This window comes from Hyposmocoma kahamanoa, unplaced genomic scaffold (assembly GCF_003589595.1).
Source record: "Hyposmocoma kahamanoa isolate Upper Pololo Valley unplaced genomic scaffold, ASM358959v1 217, whole genome shotgun sequence".
NCBI lineage: Eukaryota > Metazoa > Arthropoda > Insecta > Lepidoptera > Cosmopterigidae > Hyposmocoma > Hyposmocoma kahamanoa.
The window spans coordinates 140,022-160,710 of NW_020653738.1; the positions used below are offsets into that span (position 1 = coordinate 140,022).

General features: G+C 35.2%; 5 protein-coding genes across 6 annotated transcripts; 2 read left to right on the forward strand and 3 right to left on the reverse strand.

Moving 5' to 3' along the window:
- The first annotated feature begins 261 nt into the window (after window positions 1–261).
- Window positions 262–8,012, forward strand: LOC113227804 (biorientation of chromosomes in cell division protein 1-like 1). Of its 2 annotated transcripts, XM_026460829.1 has the most exons (6): window positions 262–348; window positions 1,530–1,690; window positions 2,235–5,452; window positions 5,602–5,691; window positions 6,202–6,307; window positions 7,085–8,012. In XM_026460829.1, exons 1-6 carry the CDS (start codon window positions 262–264, stop codon window positions 7,137–7,139), a joined length of 3,717 nt encoding a protein of 1,238 aa, XP_026316614.1. In that variant the 3' UTR covers window positions 7,140–8,012. The 2 variants fall into 2 exon arrangements, with proteins under 2 accessions (XP_026316614.1, XP_026316613.1); XM_026460828.1 differs by lacking the exon at window positions 7,085–8,012 and having other exon boundaries at window positions 6,202–6,824.
- A 2,664-nt stretch (window positions 8,013–10,676) lies between these two features.
- Window positions 10,677–11,907, reverse strand: LOC113227798 (succinate dehydrogenase [ubiquinone] iron-sulfur subunit, mitochondrial). Its single transcript, XM_026460815.1, has one exon. It carries the CDS (start codon window positions 11,801–11,803, stop codon window positions 10,958–10,960), a length of 846 nt encoding a protein of 281 aa, XP_026316600.1. The 5' UTR covers window positions 11,804–11,907; the 3' UTR covers window positions 10,677–10,957.
- A 356-nt stretch (window positions 11,908–12,263) lies between these two features.
- On the forward strand, window positions 12,264–13,867 carry LOC113227810. Its single transcript, XM_026460838.1, has one exon. It carries the CDS (start codon window positions 12,344–12,346, stop codon window positions 13,865–13,867), a length of 1,524 nt encoding a protein of 507 aa, XP_026316623.1. The 5' UTR covers window positions 12,264–12,343.
- Window positions 13,868–14,157: 290 nt separating this feature from the next.
- Window positions 14,158–14,902, reverse strand: LOC113227799 (28S ribosomal protein S18c, mitochondrial). Its single transcript, XM_026460816.1, has 2 exons — window positions 14,710–14,902; window positions 14,158–14,583 (listed from the first exon to the last, which is right to left on the reverse strand). The coding sequence occupies exons 1-2, from the start codon at window positions 14,744–14,746 to the stop codon at window positions 14,207–14,209; spliced, it is 414 nt and encodes a 137-aa protein (XP_026316601.1). The 5' UTR covers window positions 14,747–14,902; the 3' UTR covers window positions 14,158–14,206.
- Window positions 14,903–16,166: 1,264 nt separating this feature from the next.
- LOC113227811 lies at window positions 16,167–18,158 on the reverse strand. Its single transcript, XM_026460839.1, has 2 exons — window positions 16,452–18,158; window positions 16,167–16,415 (listed from the first exon to the last, which is right to left on the reverse strand). The coding sequence occupies exons 1-2, from the start codon at window positions 18,033–18,035 to the stop codon at window positions 16,167–16,169; spliced, it is 1,833 nt and encodes a 610-aa protein (XP_026316624.1). The 5' UTR covers window positions 18,036–18,158.
- Window positions 18,159–20,689: the final 2,531 nt, after the last annotated feature.

Sequence of the window (20,689 nt, forward strand, 5' to 3'; positions counted from 1 at the left end):
CACAAAGCGTTAGCGCAAAAATGTATCGATAATAAAATCATCGTTACGATCAGGGCTGCACATCCCTATTGTACGGTATTCCGATTTCCGTCGTAAAGTGAGTGTCAATTGGGATTTTGATCAGAAAAATCGTTTAAACGAATAAATAGTTATTAAATGATATCTTATTAATATTATTTTAATACTTAAAATGCTAGGTTAGAAACGTAATAGTGAAATTACGGAATTTATGTTCTAATTCTGAACTTAAGACGTGTAAAGATGGCACATTTGCAATATCTACCGGGAGACCCACGTTTGGTCGATCAATTGGTTTGCGAGCTGAAATCCAAGGGTATATTCGATCAAGTAAGAGTCTACTGCCTTCTTAAACCCGTATTTATGTTAACATTAGAAGATATAGGTTGTGTTAGGTATTATTTCAACATGTAACTAATGTCATTTCGTAAGCTGTGTTTTAACAAAAACATTCGCATTTTAATGCACTTTCAAGTGTATTCACCGTAAATATCATTAAATACTAAGGGTCGTTTTCCAGAACTCTACTCAATGCTCAAGTCAGGCCTAGAGCATTGAATAGAGTTCTGATAACCCCTAAGTGTTGTATTAAATATATGTATTTTTGTACTTTATACCTTAAGTAAAATAAAAATAATTGTTTTGTGATTGTTGATTTTTAAATTCCTATTCATTAATTTCAAGTATAAGAGTTGGTCTAGTGGAGTGATAATGTAAGTTATATTGTCCCTCTTCTGACTATCTGTAGTTAATAGCATATCATCTCTTGGCAAATGACACTACTCAAAGTTATTACCTAAAGTAATGGATATCTATGTATTTAAGTTTATGAACAGCCTCTGTGGCCGAATAACCACATATACTAATAACCAGGGTACCCACCCTGCTTTATAGAGAAATATTTGTATGACCTACATTTATTTCTCTTCTGAGTTTAGGTGTAATTTGTGTATTTGTGAACGTGTGTGTCTGTGGCACCCGTGATACAGAGTTTCCTTAGTGCGGGGCTATGAGTGTGCGTATTGTTTATTATTTTTTTATTGGCTGTATTTAAGTTAAATATTTTTTTATTGTTCTACTTGAATCGAACCAGTCCATGGGCCTTAATCATGAGACTCTGTGGTGGTAACTCGATTTACTTAATATGTCTGAGTCTCATGGTAGTTTTCTACTTAAAGAAAACTCTGCTCAAGTTGGAAATGGTCAGTTTTTATTGTTAAATGTTACTGAAGTCAAAATAGAATGTGAATATCTATGAAAATGTTATAATATAACAATTATTAAAAATTTGAGTCTTATTTAACTGGTTCCATGGCTGAATGGTTACTATGCTGGTCACCCTCGCAGTTGACCCTGGTTTGATTGCCAAGCCAAGAGAAAATTTGTATGACTTACATGTAATTCTCTCGTGAGTTTGGGTGTAATTTGTAATTGTCTCTGTGTGTGTGTCCATGGCACCCATAATACAGTGTCTCCCTAGTTTGGGCTATGAGTGTGTACATTATTTTCAGTTCCGAAAAGACTGCATCGCAGATGTGGATACCAGGCCAGCTTATCAAAACTTGAGGCAGCGAGTTGAGAGCTCCGTTGCTTCCTTCCTTGCTCGGCAAACATGGAAGCCAGACCTTAACAAAAATCAGCTTCGAGAGAAGCTTCGGAAACATTTACTTGAGTAAGTTCATTAAAAATACATTGATTTTAAATCATGTCATAGTACAGGAAAAGCCAACTCCTTAAAAGTTGTCACATGTTAAGAAGTTTAGTTTAATTACCATCAAGTGATCTTTTAAACCAGTGGGTTGGACATTTATGTCATTCAAATGCACATTTACATGATCTAGCACCAATGACTTATCTGTAATATCCTGTTTGCTCACCTACTACTACTCCTGAACGTACATGGTTCTTGTTTAAGAAAATTGAAGACCACAGTCCAACAATCAGACCTACATGTCTTCAAAAACTTATGAGAACATTCCTTCACAAGCACATTTAGTCTCAATCTTTCCTTTCATTGTTCAAGCAAAGTGAAATACAGTGCTCATGATTGCATAAGACTTTGGATGCAGGCTCCTCAATAAATACTAAGTCCAGAAACTCTTACATAGGATGCAAGCATTCTCGTGGACTGGGCTCTCATGTTTATTGCTATGTTTTTTCACTATTGTCCTTGAACTTATAAGTGTTAAACTCATATTTCCAATCACAATTTCCAGTGCTAACTACTTGGAACAAGGAGTGGAAAGAATAGTTGATCAAGTTGTAAATCCTAAAGTGGCTTCAGTCTTCATACCTCAAGTAGAAGACCTTGTGTACAACTACTTAGGTATTCCAAGAAAGAAACCAGCAGAAACTGCTGAAACTTCCAATGGAAAAGTCGTGGATCTGTTACCAACAGATTTGGAGGCTGTCAGCCCGGGTTCAGTTAAAAGTAATGATGATAAAAGTGAAGCAATGGACATTTCTGTTACAAAAGACGAAAAAATGGAAATTGATAACCAAACTATAGAAGTCAGAGATGATTCAACAATATTTGAAACTATTGGCAAAGAAAAAGAAGAATCAAGACTATCAGGAATCAGTGAATTGACTATACACGATTCTGACTCTGCCAGTATTGATAAAAGTACTATACCATTACCAGCTGAAGAAATTAAATTGGAAAATATACCTGCTCCGGAATGCAGCCCGCCGAATATTAAAAATAAAAAAATTGATCTTGAAAAGATAGATTTACCAAAAGAACCTAATTTGTCTACAGACATACCACTGCCAGATGAAATGCCTAAAGTAGAAAAAGAACTGTTATTTAACCCATTAACGTTAAACAGTGAAGATGATGACGATTCCAGTTCCGATTCGTCGTTACGTAGAAACATGTCGCCTTTGACTCCAATAAGAAACTTTGACAACGAAAATTCATGTGATGCACAACAAGGTTTTGACAATGATTCAGATAGTAAAATGGATGAGAAGAAAGAACCCACTACTTTCAGATTTACTATAGAAAAGTCAGATGCTAGCAATGATGCTTTAAAAGTAGAGAAGAAAGAAACTGAACCCATTTCTAACCAAACTGAAGTGTACCAATTCAGTAACCAAATAGATGCGCATACATTTAATACACCACTTTATGACGACAGTTCAAATAGTCATAACTTGCAAATAGATTATGAAAGTGATGCTAATAGTAAAACTGTTACAGATATAAAACTTCCTGAAGCAGATCAGAATTCTGGAGATTCAAACAAGAAAGAGAAGAAAGAAGAAAAACGGAGTAGTCATAAGAGTTCGCACAGATCTAGAGATTCATCTAAGCATTCTAGCAGCAAAGATAAGAAATTTGATCCAAAACATTCGAACTCTAGAGACAGTAGTAGACAGTCCAAGGATGACAAAAAATTTAAAGATGATAAATCTAAGTCTAGCCACAAAGAAAGATCAAGTGATAGAACAGAAAAAAAAGATAGTAGAGATTCGTCTAAACAGAGAATTTCGAGCTCGCACAAAAGTTCGAATTCTAAAGATAAAGATTCAAAGCATGGAACCTCGAGATCTAGCAAACATTCGAGTAGTAGTAAACACGATGATAAAAAGTCATCATCGAGTAAAGAAAAAGAAAAGTCAGATAAATCGTCTGACAGGAGCTCGAAAGATAAAAAAGATTCGAAAGATAGAGATTCAAAATCAAGTTCTCATCGTTCAGATAAAGATAAAAAGAGCAGCAGTAAAAGTAAAGATGACAGAGATAAAGAGAACAAAGAAAGAAAAGAAAAGAAATCAGCTGATGACCATTACAGTCTTTCAGGGAGGGGAAATCCAAATCGTAGGTCTACTGACAGAGATTCAAATGATGGTAGTTCATCTTCAAAAGGATCTCACAATCCATCCAATAATAAATCCTCGGAAAGTAGGAATGACAATAAAGGAAATTCCAAATCTGGTAATACATCATCTAGTGGAGATTCAACAAGTCCTAGTGATAGTGTAGGAGTTATGGAAGCTAAACCCATATCACAGAATAAGGCTATAAGAGTTGATAGTCATTTGGAAGTGCCAGTATCTACACCAGCTAGATTACCTTTCGTGCCCGACGTAACTCTTAAAAAACCGAAATTTGCCGCTAATTTGGAAGAAGCAAAAAAAATGATTAAGATGAGGAAGTTCTTAGAAGAAGAGCAGAAAAGAATGAATCAAGAAGCTGCTTTACTTCTTGAGTTTCAGGCGAATGTTAGACCGAGTCTTAGTCAAGTGTACTCCAGTGTACCTGGACCAGAACTGGAATTTGCTTGTGTCTCTAATACTGTGCAACCTACCCATACTCAAGTACTTATTTTAGAGGATAACACATCACAAAATGTTATCCAAGATAATAATATAGGAGAAATAATAACTGAGAATGAAAATATGGAGGGAAACGCTAAAGTAGAAATTGACGAACGACACGATGCAATAGCTGAAACTCTTTTTGCAATGCACCAGGATGGAAATACTAAAATGTCTGAATATCAAGATGGTGACTCGCAAGATAATGTGGTAAAAGACGAATTTGTAGAACAGAGCAATGAAGCCGTAATTGAAACTTTGTCTAAAGGGGGAATTAAATGTGAAGACAAAATTACCATTACAGTACCTGAAAGTGATTGTGCTATTAGAGGTGAATATAAAGAAACAAGTACATTACAAGAAAAGAGATTAAAAGAATTTGAAGCTCAAGAGACACATAAAAAACACGAAGACTCGTCAGATGTCGAATGTATTACAGCTATAGAAGTTTCTGATAATAAAGAAACAGAAATCCATCGAATTATTCAACAAGAATTGAAGTACTTTGCGGATCACGAAAAATTCACAGCAGAAATTGAAAGAGACAAGTTCAACAAGTTCTACCTGCAATTTAAAGCTCAATTCACAAATAAAATGTATTTAGTAAATTGTGATACTTATGAAGAAAATATTGTAAGGGAAGTAGCAAAGAATTTCGGAGAGTTTGAAATAATTAATTATATTAAAAATGGACACTTGAAGTTACCCAAAGGCGGCAGAAACATTATCAAAAATGTTAATTTAGCTAATGAAATAACGTTACCCACTAACACAGATGAATTTGAAGATCGTTCACCAGTGTTCAGTCCAGTTAGATCTGAATGTTCTTTTGAATTATCCAGTGACTATGATGCTAAATTAGAAGAAATGGTGATTAAAACATCCAGGCAGGAAATAATGGAGATTATACTTGGTAGTGCTGTTGAAGACTCAACTACAAAGTTACCAGAGATAAACTATTGTATGGATTCCAATATAGAAAGTGAGGATACTTTGAAGAGGAAATTCAGCGAGGTGGAGAGCAGTGTTAATAATAATATGCAAGTGCTGACACCTAATAAGCAAAGGAAGTTGAGCGAAACTGATCAGATCTCGTCTACCACAGAAGGTAAGATTTACGAACATTTTATTTAACAATTACAATTTTAGTCTTGTACAAAACTTGAAACCAAAGAATTCTTTGGAACAAGATATAGATAGAAGTTACTTTTCGGTCACTTTTTGAAAAATGCTTAGTTTAATGTTTTTGTTTTGTAGAAAACACTGAAACCTCAAACAACAACAATACAAGGTCCAAATTTTTGGGAAAAGCACGCAGAGTTGGATTGCCACGACCTAAGAGAAGTAGTAAGTAGTGTTATTATGCAGAATATCCTGTAAATAATGAATCATATTTAATTAAGACATACGAAAACGCTAGTTTCTATTCCAATAAGCTATATTTTTAATAAAATTTCAACTAGCATGTAAGATCACGTCGTTTGTGAAGAATACATTCACTTTAAGGTCAAATTTTCTGCTCTAATCCAAATCAGTAATAATCCTCATAATACTTCTTGAAATATTAACTACCCACTAGCAAGTGAAAGCATCTTCCTTAGCTTGCCGTTCTCTGCGGTTTTGGATTTTAGATATTCAATAACTTCCTGCTACTCGTAACCAAATCATCCAGATGCTTTATCTATTTCTAGGTCTCCAGTACATGTGTTTTCTATTTTTTTTTTTGCACTATTTCTATAGAGAACGCTTGCCGTATCTAAGTCTATTTAACGTGTTTACTAAATAAAATGAAGAGTAAAAGTATCAAAAACTTAGTTAATAAGGAATCTTATTTACCTATATCTCGTCTACTTTCAGCTCTACCAAATAGCCCATCAAGCGATAAGTCAGTGGAAAATTACGAGCAAAACGCCCCTACCCCGAACGGCAAACTCAAAACTACACCGCGCACTAAAGTGCAACGGTACGATACCTCCGATTTGTATAAACCGAAGCTACATTATTTGTCTAGAAGGAATAATATTAGTTAGACTCAGAGATGGGCAGTGGGTTAAAACCCAATCAACCCGCCCGGGATATTCCCAAAGCGCCGTGTTTTAGCCCATTTCTGCCCAGAATCGTAGGCGGAAACATAATACGCATAAATTAATACTGAATTGGTATAATTCCATACTCATTAGAAATTTCCATGTAAAACTACATTTTTTGGGCGTAAAAGAAGAAACTCCACACAATAACCACTTGCAATCCTGTAAACTCTCACTTACTAAGGACGCACATTACGATTTGATTTTTATGAAAATCGATTCGAGTGTATACGATAACGAGTTATTGTATCGATTCATTTCAATGCGATTTTCGAGCGAATTCATTCAATTGAAAGGCAAAATATGTAAGAAAAATAATTAAACATTTTGTAAAAAATATCATTACATTTTAATGAAACTCGATTTATAAATATTTAATAGTAAGTACTTTATGCTCCGATTTATGGCGTTAATGGGTTTTAACCCGATTAAAACCGCCGTTAATAAAACCCGAACGCTTGCCCATCTCTGTTTAGACTAAATTTTGAATTTTTGAACACAGCTCAATCTCTAATAACAAATGATGAATGTGGGTAACTTACAATTTTGAGAACATAAAGTTATCTATTATGATTCAAATTATATTTATTGTCAATATTGTAAGTTACCGCAACTCTACGTTGTAGCGGTTGAACATATGATCTTATTACTAGTTTCAGAAGTGTTAAATTCGCGTTGCACATGGTCCACGTAGGTGGACATAGGTGAACCACGGGAAGCAATAATTGCCTGTGATCCACCGAGGTGAACCAGTCAGGTGATCCACGGGAAGCAATAATTGTCCCTGGTCCACCGAGGTGAACCAGTCACGTGAACCACAGGCAAGAAGCGCAATAACGCTTCATATATGGAATAATAATCTATATCAGTTTTTTACTATTATTTTATTAAAAATAATAAATTATTGTGGCCCTACTACGAAGTTACTATGTTAATATAGAAAGTAGATATTAAATTAATGATTTCATTTTGTTAAAACTTAGTTTTTCAAGTTCTGGAATTGTTTCCTTAAAAATCATTTTTAACTACTTCACAAAAAGAAGCTTCTTATCCGACTGTATTTTTTGTGTACGTTACGAGATACTTCGACATTTGCCAACCGATTTGATGATTCTTTTTTTGTTAGAAAGGGGGTATCTCAGTAGTGATCCCATTTAAGTTTGAAGAAAATATTCCATCTCTAAGGAAGGCAAATTAAGGAATGAATCAGGTTTATTGGATTACACTCACTGTCAGTTAATCAAATTTAATAAAACTTAGATTACAAATAAATGTAATTCCACACACTTTTAAGGTCGGTTTTTTTTTCATAAAAAAAGTTAAAATTTACAATATTTTCATGTAGGTAAAATGTCGAGAGAAAATATATGTCAAATTGTATTCAGTTGAAAATACCCTTTCATGTTTGTTTCCACTGACGCTGAGTCAAGGCAATGCATGTAAGTACGATCCAAATTTGAAAGTAAGTGGGCAGACTTCAGTAAGAGCAAATCTTATTTATCTGTGAAAGTATAGTTAATTAATATTAAAATATATTAAAATTGTCTATATTTTGTCCTTACAGGTATATAAAATAAAACACACTATTTGAACATTTTTCTTTAATTTAAGTGTTATTATTATAGTTATAGTAATCGTGCATATAATATTAATTTAATGAAAGAGAAAAAAAGGCGCATTCGTCAAGAACTTGCGTCTAAAAATATTCCTAAAATTTTTTTGGCTCCTCGCGGATAAAATTTGATCCAACGATCATATTTTTTTCATTTTACGTTCGATTGAGCTTAAAAGATTGTAAACATTATGAAAAAACTTAGATTTATCCAGGTTGTGAATGTCAAATGATACTCTACCACCTTTGCAGGGTACAAAGTAAGTTGCCAGTCATTGCGTAACGGAGAAAGACTTATGGCTCGATTGACAACGTGCAAATTAGATACGAGCCAAAAAACAGGTTAGGGAAAATTTTCGCGCATGCTCGAAAATTTCTCGTGAATTTCCGCAGCTGCCGTCTGTGACGCCTGCAGAATCCAGAGGTAGTGGTGTGAAGGCTAGCGCAGTGCAACACGTCAGGTGTCTTCTAAATAAGTTGTGTACGCGAACCAGAAAAAACTATTCAGATGAGAAGCTGATCTATTTGGTGCAAAAATATGATTGTACAATGTAAAAGCTTGCAACTACAGCGACAAAAAAATGTAAGAATAATGCATGGGAACAAGTCATAAAAAGTAGGTAGATGGAGACGGAAATCATTGCAAAAGTTTCGTATTGTCTTGAAAGTTTTTGATAAATCTGTACTTATTCCATTTCTCCTGGTTCACAAATAAAGTAAATAAAAATAATATCCAAGTCCATCATCTACAACTGCACACCTACTAAAGCCTCGAGGCGTAGTCACGGGTATTTTCGAGAATGCTCGAACAACCCCACGACCCCCCGCGCCTCCGCGCGCGCAGCAAGGCGAATTGCTTTCCTTCCGCCGCCGCCGGTGTAAATTGAGCCTAATTGTCAATAGGTACCCTTCTTACAGAAGGTAAATTGTTGTTTTTCCGTTTTCTTTCAACTTTTTCAACTATGCGTATAGGTATATACTGATTGTGTAATATAATTTTATAATTATGTAAATATGATAAGCAGAGCCTGTTTTACTGCATGTACCAATATAAATAATATGTACTTATGTATTTACAGAGTTTTTAAATAAAGTATGACTGAATTGTCATTTATATGTTTTTATTTATATTTGTGTTAGTTTAAATGATTTATATAACACTTATGTACAGTAAAAGAGAAACATATAGATGGAAGCAAAGCAGAGTCAATAAATGCTGGACTATTTTTATATTAGTTGAACGAAACTTATCAATAATGAACCTAATTTTGTGTGCTACACCTCTACATACAGTTAACTAACTTCGCAAAAAAAAATTAAGCAAAAACTCAAGCAATTCTGTATGGAAATCAAGAAAGTTCTGTGTAAATTTAGAAATCTGCAATCACATTCTCAAAACGGACATAGGCATTGACCTTTTCAAAATTAGATAAGATCATAACGCAAATTCCTTAGCTGGTAAGAACCTAGGAAATACATGACTTCTTGAAAAAAGCAAAAATGTCTAGTAACTGCCCAGTACCTAATGTATTGGCAGGACCCTTGGTAGAAATGAACAATGTTGACTTGACAAAGTTCAGGATACCTACTTGATGCTGAAGAAGCGTCAAAGGGCGTACACGACGTTTGTGGAGGCATGGTCTCCACTCAAGAACTTGCTTCTCTCATCGGTTACCAGTTCTTCGACGAATATGGCATGCTCACTGTCACTTCAACTTATTTATTGCCCCAGCTATGTCATTTCATTTCGAATCTTATTCTTCAAAGAAGCATAAAGCTATCCGTATTGTGAGTGTCCACTTTGGCAGATGGAGTGACGATCATCGAAACGTTGCTGGCAACAGGTGGATGCCACAATCTGAGGACCGGGCGATATGGTGCATATTGGGAGAGACCTATGTCAGCAGTGGACTGCAATAGACTGATTTTTTTAATGACACCAAGTGATACATAGATCGAACGAACAAGCCCGACTTGTGGTAAGCGACACGCCTGTTCATAACACATGCAGTGGAACTTTAAATCACAAAGAGGGGCACAGCCACTGCTGTGCCCTGGGACATAAGTTGGCAAGTCCCATGTGCCTGTAATTTCATCAGCACCTTTACTCTTCAAAACAGGAATACAGTAATGCTTACATTACTGCTTGGTAGCAGTACTTCCCTGGATAAACTCTTTCACAAGGGGCTCTACTGCTACTAAATGATGATAATGAAGAAGCGCAATGGAAACCTTGACTCCAAACCCGATTAAAACTGTAGCACAGATCTGTTTATGATTCATAATCTGCATGTTAAAGGAGTCAATTAATTTCTTAAAGTAATCCTGTATAAAATAAAAAGTCACGGTATGTAATGAAATTAATCATTAAATTTTTATTAACCATAAAAACAAAATCTACACTTCTTACATTTCAATTGGATGAGATATGAAATGCTAATGAAAAATAAATACACCATTTGGCATGCTTATGTGTTACCACTGATTATAGTTACTTCACATTATGTTAAATGGTAATAAATTAATTCATTTGACATTCACTAATTAATTACATGATCAATAAATACAATGTAGATCTGTGGTGCAAGACAAAAATCAAATAATACTTTTTAATTTTATTATAGAGAAAATAAATTTAAATTAATAAAAAATTTTGGCTATTGTTTTTGAAATTACCTTTTGAAAATGATAACTTTTATGTAAATACAAGTAAAATCTTTACCATGAAGGTATCAATAACAAATAATTTGACATAAAGAAAATTTGGTGTCACTAGCATGCATAAAAAAAATTTTCTATTAAAATAATGTACATTTTGTACATTTTATACCATAATATTCGTATTAGCCAGGTTATCACTTCAATCTTAATTTAACCCTACGTTGTAAGTACAAATTGTCTAGCAATGCCATGTTTAATTTGTTGCTGCCTTTTGTAAGCCTGCCGGGTCCATAATCGGTGGCTGTTTCTTCACCAAACCAGATAACAATGTTTTGATTTGAGCAATTGCACGCCCGGGATTTAAGCCTTTAGGACAAGTACGTGTGCAGTTCATGATTGTATGGCAACGGTATACAGAATACGTGTCCTTGAGTTTAGATAAACGTTTCTCTGTTGCATCATCACGAGAATCGATAATCCATCTGTATGCTTGCATTAGTACAGCCGGGCCCAGATATTTGTCTCCGTTCCACCAGTAAGACGGACAGCTTGTAGAGCAACAAGCACAAAGTACACATTCATACAAACCATCAAGTTTGTTACGGTCTTCAACATCTTGAAGTAATTGAACTTCCTTGCCTTTAACAGCTTCCTTCTCACGCTGAAGCCAGGGTTCAATAGACTGGTACTGACGGTAGAAATTGCTAAGATCAGGAACTAAGTCCTTAACAACATACATATGAGGCAAAGGGTAGATCTTAGAAGGCTTCGAAAGATTCTGGTCAATATGGCTGATGCACGCAAGAGTGTTCGTGCCGTCGATGTTCATTGCGCAGGAGCCACATACACCCTCACGGCAGGATCTCCTGAAGGTCAGAGTGGGGTCCATTTCGTTTTTAATCTTCAACAGTGCGTCCAACACCATAGGTGCGCAATCATCCAAATCGACTTGAAAATTTTGGGTATATGGCTTCTTATCCGGCTCATCTGGGTTCCAGCGATACACCGCGAAGGTCTTCACTCTCTTGCTGAGCGCCGGTGACGTAGCGAAGGTGCGTATTTGGCCAAAAGTGCCAGACGTTAATCGCAACAACGGCATTATGTAATGTTTTTATTTACGCCACACAAACAAAGCTTGTATATTCCCTTGATGCACACAAAGTTGGCAGCGCAATGTAAGCCCTCCAACAACCGATTGAGTCGATAGGTTTCGAAATAATTCAACAATTCCGTAAAGAGCAACTGTTCTGCAGTTGGCTCTCACTTCTTGTTTTTGACATGAATGGTTGTTGTAAAAGAAGTGAATGAAATGATTGTACTGTATATTTAAATGTTACTATTGTAAAAAATATATTATTCATAGTGCACAGAAATAGATTAAAAAGAGATACAGCATATTAATAAATATGTATAAAGTTATCTCGTTCTTCATTTTTAAAAAAGCAATTACCCCTTTTTAAAGCGCAAATTACGCGGGAAATTTGACGGCTGACAATTCCATTTAGAGGATGGAAAAAAATAAACTAAGGACAATACGAACATGACACTTGCCAATTGCCACCAGACGTAAACGTAAACAAATTTCGAAAGTCGAGAGGTAATTTCCTTATATATTATCTGATTGGAGTTTTCTTGAAAAATGAAGAATGTAGCTTTGTTACAGTCCACCAAGACCGAGTCCCCGAAAACTCCTGGTGGTATAAGTAAGTCGTTATTGACTCCTTGTAGACGAGTTGGTCTGTCCCGTAATTGGAAAAAAGCTGGATCTTCTCCATTCATATCTCCGGTACATGGTAGTACACAAAATAACTTTGAAGTTAAAGATGAAAAGAAGTACACCAGAAAGCGTAAAGAACCTGCCACTGAAAACGAAAATGAGGATTTGCAGGAAGAGACACTTGGTACTACAATTGAAAGTGTTTTAAATGCAGACGAAAGCGGTATTACTGTGTCTTCAACGGTACCTCGCGATATAGATAGCACTCCAACTCGACGTGTTGCGCTGCCACGTAAAAAGAAGTCAAAATTGCTAGCTGATAAGGATAAAAAAAGTAATTGTAAGTCACCTCTGAAGGAAGTACAGAGTAGTCTAGAAAAACCAAAAGAAACTGACTGTGCAGAACACAGGAAAGATATAGTTAAACCGATAATAGACACTCTGTCTACTACTTGTCCAACATCTTCGAGTATACCCAAAACATGTACATCAACTAAAGACATTGAAGTTAAAGAAAATATAGATACTTTAAAGTGTAATAATAAAAAAGAAACTATGAATCAGAATTGTCCAATTAATTTAACTAAAGAATGTGTTGTTGTAATACAGAAAAAAATATTTAAAACTGAAGGTAAAGATTTACAGACTACCCAAAAGGAAGGCATGGATATAAATCATTTAGATTGTATTAATAAAACAGTTAATACTAAATATGATAAAACAGTGTCGCAAACTCTGTCTGATTCTGATTCAGACGATGCTCCATTATGTAATTTGAATATAAAAGAAACTGAAAATGGAAAACCAAATTTAGAACGTCAAAAACAACCTGAAATAATAAATTTAATTGAAGATGATGATTTTACTGGAACTAAAATAGTTAAAGTTGCAAAACTAGTTGATAAGAATACTTCTACAGGTGGACTAAGGTCAGGTAAAGTTCGAAAACAGAAAGTACCCAAACCTGTGCAAAAGATAATAAAAACAACAATGGATTCCAAAACAGCATCACAAAATTCATTTGAAGATGATGATGATGATTTTGAATTTGAAGCAAAAAGGACAATTCTTATTCATAAAACTTATGATAAGGTTTCAAAACCTGTTAAAGCTAAAACTACTGGATCGATTACTCAGAAGGACATAGACGACCTAAAAGCACGCATTGAAATAAAAAAAAAGGTATTATTAGCTAAAGCAATGACTGAGGAAACAAGGGAATTGAGAGATTTAATAAAAAAATGGCAGAAAGGATGTCAAGACGCTCTTGCCGAATTAATGGACTTAATGAAAACAAAGTGTCCTGATAAAAAACACATGGATTATTCAGAGATTCTGCAAATGTTAAAAATTCCATCAAACCTAGTTGGCTACAATGCTGAGGACGATTGTTTTAATACTCCTGATGATGCCAGTATTGTTTTGTCTAAATTTAATGATATATGAATTGTATATCTAACTCGTAATTAAATTTCACTATATTTAAAGATTTTTATTTTTAATGCCAAGCAGTTACTATTCTTATTACGCATTGTCACTAATGTTTACTGTAATCTAATCTTAGTATTTGGAATAGTTGGGTATAAGACTTGTTCAGACCTAGAATTTTTTTGTTTTATTGATTTGTTCATAATCAGGGTATTAACCATTTAATAGCATGTATGAAACCCTACATTAAAGCAACAGTGGACCATGTTTACTCATCTTTCACTGCAGACAAAAACGCATAGTAATAGAACTTATTCTTTATTAATTAAACAACTACATTATTCAATACTACATTCATTAAAATCTATGTGACCTAATAGGATTCTCGGGGTCAAATAGCTTAGGATCTTTCAGAAATGCTTTGTCTTTGTAATAGTAAGGTATGAAGCCGCAATTCTGGGCCTTGACGATTTCACACTCAACTTGTGCCTGCTTTGCTTTACATAGACCTGTTATGTGTCTTCCATATATGCGACCAGTGTATGGACTTTGGAATTGAGATAAAAGTCTATAGTTTTTGTAGTCAGGTGTAATATTATGTTTGCACAATATGCATACTCGAGTTTCTTTTTTATACGGGTTTTCTATATGAACTGGGGCGTCATTTTCTGGATTTTTTGCATCGGTAGAACACGGTCTAAAGCTGGAAATCACGGCTCGATGTGCATTGACAACTGAAATTTAAAAAATATGTATTAAGTATTTATTAAAATCGTGTAAGTAATTAAATTATTGTTTCCGAATTGAGAAGTACCTAAAATATGCGATGTTTTATTCAATTAGTATAAATCAATACTTACATATTTGACGAGATAAAATAGTTTTTAACAAGGCCATAGTAAAATATCTCAAATATTTAGGATGAAAACTAGGTAATTCAAATTATTTATGGTTAATTTATTATAGGTATTTTTAGGAAAACAACCTCAAAACAATTGTGGAAGAAATGACAGCTGCGTTTCGTTTCAACATGTGGATACATGCTAACGGGTGTGGCGTAACTAAATGTAAACTTTGTGATTTTACGCTCAAGATGCACTCAAGTTATTTTATTAATCAATTATTATTATCGAGTTCTTAGGTTTTCGCGATTGTTATACATAGGAAATGAAACTATTTTTCCGGATTTAAATCGCGTATATTTGTTTTTTCAAACAAACCCGTCACAATCCTAGCCAGTTAGCTACCGTAGGCAAATCTTTGTTTCAGAAAGCACATGGTGTCTGCGACAGTAATCATCTGACAGGGGAACTTCAGCATATAAAGCAAGTCCTGCATGCGAATAAGTAGAAGATTCCACGCCAATGCCGCAGGCCCTGTGTGAAACCACCAACAGTCGAGCGAAGACCTGCCATTTTACCTTACGTGAGAGGTGTTACAGACAAGATCGGAAGAGTACTCAGGTGTGCATCTATCAAGACCTATTTCAAGCCCATGAGGAAGATTTCTCAGTATCTGAGACCCGTGAAACGTAACATCCCCTTACAGGATGCAGGAATTTCCAAGCTTGACTGTGAGTGCGGTCTCTCTTATATTGGACAAACGAAGCGAAGTATTTGTACATGTAGCTGATGTTAAACACTGTCGCGTAAACAAGTCTGCAGTCTGCGAGCATGTCATGCATAAACCTACACATTCAATGAAGTTTGACAAACTCCAGGTCCTTGCAAAAGAAGTCCGTTATCTACCTAGGATGCTGCGAGAAGTCATTGAAATTAAAAAACATCCTAATTTCAACAGGGAAGATGGTTTCTCCGTACCACCAGATTGGAATCCAGTATTTCCTCTGATGAAAAATCCCAAACAGACATAAGACTGCAGTACTGATTAATATGTTTTAATTTATTCTAATTTCTATTATTAATTAATAATAAATAGAACTTAATAAAATTAATTCAATAAAATAATTAGTAAAACTTAATGTAGCGTAAATTGGAATGTTTTGGTGAAATCAAATATACGCGATTTAAATCCGGAAAAATAGTTACAATTATTATTAAAATAAGGCCAAAAAATTTGCAATGCCTTTTTTCGCGTCTCATTTTTTCTTCAGTTTTTCTTAAGCTATTAAGGATAAGGTCGCATATGTAGAATAAAACATATTATTCTTTTAGAATAATTTATAAAATAAATTTATTACATTAATAAAGTACAAAAAAAAGTTGTAGTGTAAGTTACAAATAAAAACTTTTTTGTTTATAAAATAAAAAATAATACTAAAAAAGTACCTACCTAGCACGCCTCAAATCACCTCACCTCAAAACACTTTTTTTGGTTTACACTCATCTATGCTGTTGAAACAAATCTTACAATAACAATACTTGTTCAAGTGCGGATGTGTATTCATAACGCACTTCGGTTCTTGACCATAAGCGTTAACTCTAGATATAAGTTGTTCCGATATAAGAATTTCATCCAAATGCCTTAAATAAGTGATTGTGCTCTCATATGCCGCATACATTGGACTCATCACTATCTTGACTTGATAGAATTCAATAGAAGGTGTGACGGATTCGCGAAATACTGGAACGTAATTCTCTGTATTGACATCTATGAACTTGAGTACTTGATCGTTCACATTTTCACGTTTCACCCATTCAATGGATATAAGACTACGGGTCGCACATTTATCGTTGTCAGCTATTAGTTTGTTAATAAATTTTGCCAGTGCTATTGCAACTTGCTCGTAAATTTTGTCACCGGGAGACACATCTGTCCAGTTCAAGCACACGCACCAATGTGTAAGAACATCAGCTTCTGAACAAGATCTTGACTTTGGTATAGGTTTCAGTAGACTCATGCCTCTTGGCAAATCAGAACCAGACACAGTGTAATTATTAATTAGATGCTTCAATCCCACAACGTCTAGGATGGTCGTGTGAATGTCAAACGGTGTTGTGAGAACGTCCACGTTGGCTCTCAAGAATGTCTCAGCATCGGGTCGGGCTCTCTTCAGTTTATTTGGTAAAACTATTGACATGAACGGCAGACGCTCTTCAATCTTTCCTTGATATGTCCTTCTTAAAGGGGTAAACCTGGACCCATGATCTGACATAACAATGAATAGTGTATTTTCTAAAATTCCGCTCGCTTTGAAGGTTTTCAAGAGCTTGGATAGGTCGTTTGCCACTGAGGAGAATAATGTTGGCTCTTCGTGGGCTATGTCAGAAATCACTGCAAAGCCGAATCGTTTACCGTCTCGCATAATAAAATTACTCGTAAGATTCATCAAAAAACGAAATGTCGGTGTAGCACCAATACAAAAGAAATTCTCTTGTTCTGTCAGCTTAATTTTAAAATCTTCCAAAAAGAAAGACCTGAGGTAATGATCTGCCGGTTGGTACCTAAAACCATTAAGGCGATTTGTAAATGTACCTACTTTAGGCAAATCTTCGAAATACGCTGTATGATAACCGTCTTTGTGCAGTTGACCAAATAAAAAATCCATTGGATTGAGATGTTTGGGAAAGAAATTATTTAGTTTCCTCCGTACATCTGGAAATTCCAGTTCAGTTTTCCCTGTAAGAATAGGGAACAGAGCGGCTAGTGTACCGTCTCCAACTACATTGTAATTGTTAAATACAACGGCACCAAGCTCTTCAGTCAGAATTTTGTAAGCTTGGGGTACACTGCGCAGGAAATGATTGTGCGAGACGGAATCAAATGTCAATATGAGAACGTTTACTGAATCTTCTCGTCCAGGTGGAACAGAAACTGAGACGGGACGGAAACCAGCTTTAAGACCACTCCATGTTGGAATCTGAAAGCGATTAGGATTCCGATTGTTTGCGAGGCAAGTCACTTTAACATGATCGGACTTAGTGAAGTTAAACCTTTGTTGAGCTCTTAATTTGATAGGACTGTCAAGGTAGTAGTAGTCATCGTTAATATAAATAATATCTCTGTACTCGCACTCTATATATGGCACTTCATCTAATACATCCTTGACGACAAAGCATTGGTCACCATCACAAGTGACCCAGTCTTTTTCATTGCAAGTTACGGGAACCATTTCATCCATGAAACGCATTACTTCTTTAGCGAACGGATCTGTCTTGGGCATGTTGCAACCTGTACCTTTTTCTTTCTCTATCCGGGATAGAATATTGAGTTTGTGTATTATCATTGCATTTGTTCTTTCCCTATCATATTTATATGTATTAATTAGTTCTCGCACGTAATGGAACAACAGAAAGAGCAAAAATAAAACTATTACCAAATTTCTGCGTGATCTAATAATTTTTATAAAAATAATATGGAGTAAGCTCAATAAAAAATAATACATTTTTGGTCTCATCGTTACACATCGAGTATTTAACAACTTAGTAATAATACCAGCACAAAGTAGGTACTTCTAGTAGTCCGAAAAAAACAATCAAAATAAGAAAATGTTATACACTATAACATAAATACAGTAAAAACCATACAAAAATAGAATTTACACTTTTTGTAAACAGTAAATCAAATAATAAACTAAAATAAAGAGTCAATATCGACCTCTCAAAATTCTTGCAATAAAAAAAGAAAAAGAAAACGTTGTACAGAATGTTCATAGACATGTATAGTATGCTACGGTCTTCTTCTTTTTATACTTTTTGGCTTCTCGCATAGAAGATTTCGTTAATCGTTTATTAGTTCAAGTAATAAAACAACAAAAAATCGTTAGACCTCCATCCAACTAATAATCATCATCATCAACCCTGTATCGCGGGTGCCATGGACACACTCATAGACAAGCACAAATTACACCCAAACTCTCGAGATCAATAAAGATGTAAACCAAACAAATATTCAAGCAAACATCCAATCCGACTCGGTCGGGCAGATTTCGGGAAGCTCTGAGACGTTTTCTCGTCTGCAATACCGCAGTCCTTGAAGACAAATAGAATAGAATTATTTATTTCGGACCATGATCCATAATAATGTTAGTAATACAGTAAATTTTACTTACGTGCTATGGTTAGTACAATACAAAATTACTTAATTTTAGTGAGAAGTGAGTCTAGACCACTACCCTACGCACGTGTAGTTGCACCCAATGTAGTTGGTAGGGGCAGTCCAGCCTATTGGCAACAACAACGGTTAGGATGCTATTAGCGCTGCCGCGTACACGCATCATAAGTGAGGCAGCCTTCTTGCGCATAATGGCATGAAAGCCATCTGTGTGCGCCTCCGTGAACATGCCGGATGCACTACAGTGTCGCGGCAGCCCCATCAGCATACTAAAAGCGTTGTTATATCACTGACAAAGCTCAAAGGGTTAGCAAGTTGAAGTGATAGTGGGCAGGGCACATAGTCGTAGAACTGACGGCCGTTAGGGCAGTAAGGTTTTTGAATGGAGACCACGAACCGGAAGGCGTTCAGTGGGACGGCCCCCTACTATATGGACGGATGACCTGGTAAGGGCGACGGGTAACCGATAGATGCACGTCGTGTCCGACAGGCTAATCTGGCAATCTTTTGGTGAGGCCTATGTTTAGCAGCGGACGTCTACCGGCTGATGTGACGAGTGAGAATCAAGAACATTGAAACAACAATAAACATTGAAATATGCGATTCAGGTACATAAACCTGAACCGTGTATGCCTGTACCGTACCAAGTAACCTCTACCATGCTTACTATCATAGCAACTACATAGAAGCTAGCGCCACAATTTTTCGTATTTTTTTCCCTTTCCATTTTGGTTTTTATCATACGTTTGTTAACTTTCATTCATTATTATAAGTTTGTTACAGAAATAGCTCCGTATTATATCTCACCACCACGTTCAGATCGAAATGAGCAATAGATATATTGGGTACGAAGGAACGTTGTATTTCTTTAAACATTTGAATAATTTGTTATGTTTGAGCGGAAAATATCCAAAGTCAATGCCTAAGCTACGATGCCGAATCTGATTATGAGATTGAGATTCACCCGTATTTGATCAAGTATTGTTATTGTAAATGCGAACTTAGTGGACTTAGTGGACTTATAGTCCATTTTTTTGGGTACTTAACTATTTTTACTTACCTACAAATACAAAATACAAATACTTAACTTCATATGAAATTACATGCCTATTTTTATACCCATTGATTTGCAAAGTAAATGTTTCAATAATTTCAGTACAGAGTACTAAAAAAACCGACCTCAAAAGTACGTGGGATTACATGTAATTACCAAGTTTTATTGAAATCGGTTACCGGAAAGTGCGCAAACCCGGATTCAGCCCCTAGTTCGCCACTATACGGGACTTGACACAGGAGATAATAAAAATCGGTTCTCACTACTCAAATTATATTGAGAGAAAAACGCCTTGAATTGGAGAATAGCAAAATAAACCATTAAAATAATTGTTCCTTGTAATAAAATTTAGGCGCTATTTATAAAAATAAATCTTCATGCGTGAACAGCCACCCTTAGAATTGGATGATTTTTTTCAAAATTAAATGAGACCACTATGGAGGTACCCTCTTTCTAACAAAAAAAGAGTCATCGCCTAACAAACATACAAAAAAAACGTACAGTCGAATTGAGAACCTCCTCCTTTTTTGAAGTCGGTTAATAAAAACATGTATCAAGATTGTTTACATTTAGTTAAGTACCTAAACAAATGGACTATAGCTTAAATTGTTAAAGTCTTTTAAAGTTCTCAAAAGCGTCTTGTAAAATATTACAAAAAAGAAGTTCAATTATTAGTGAATATATTAAAAAGCTTTTTAAACACACTTATGTTAAAAGGATGTCGTTATTGTTTAATTTGTTTACTTAATTAGACAGAGTTCTTCGGGCAGTCG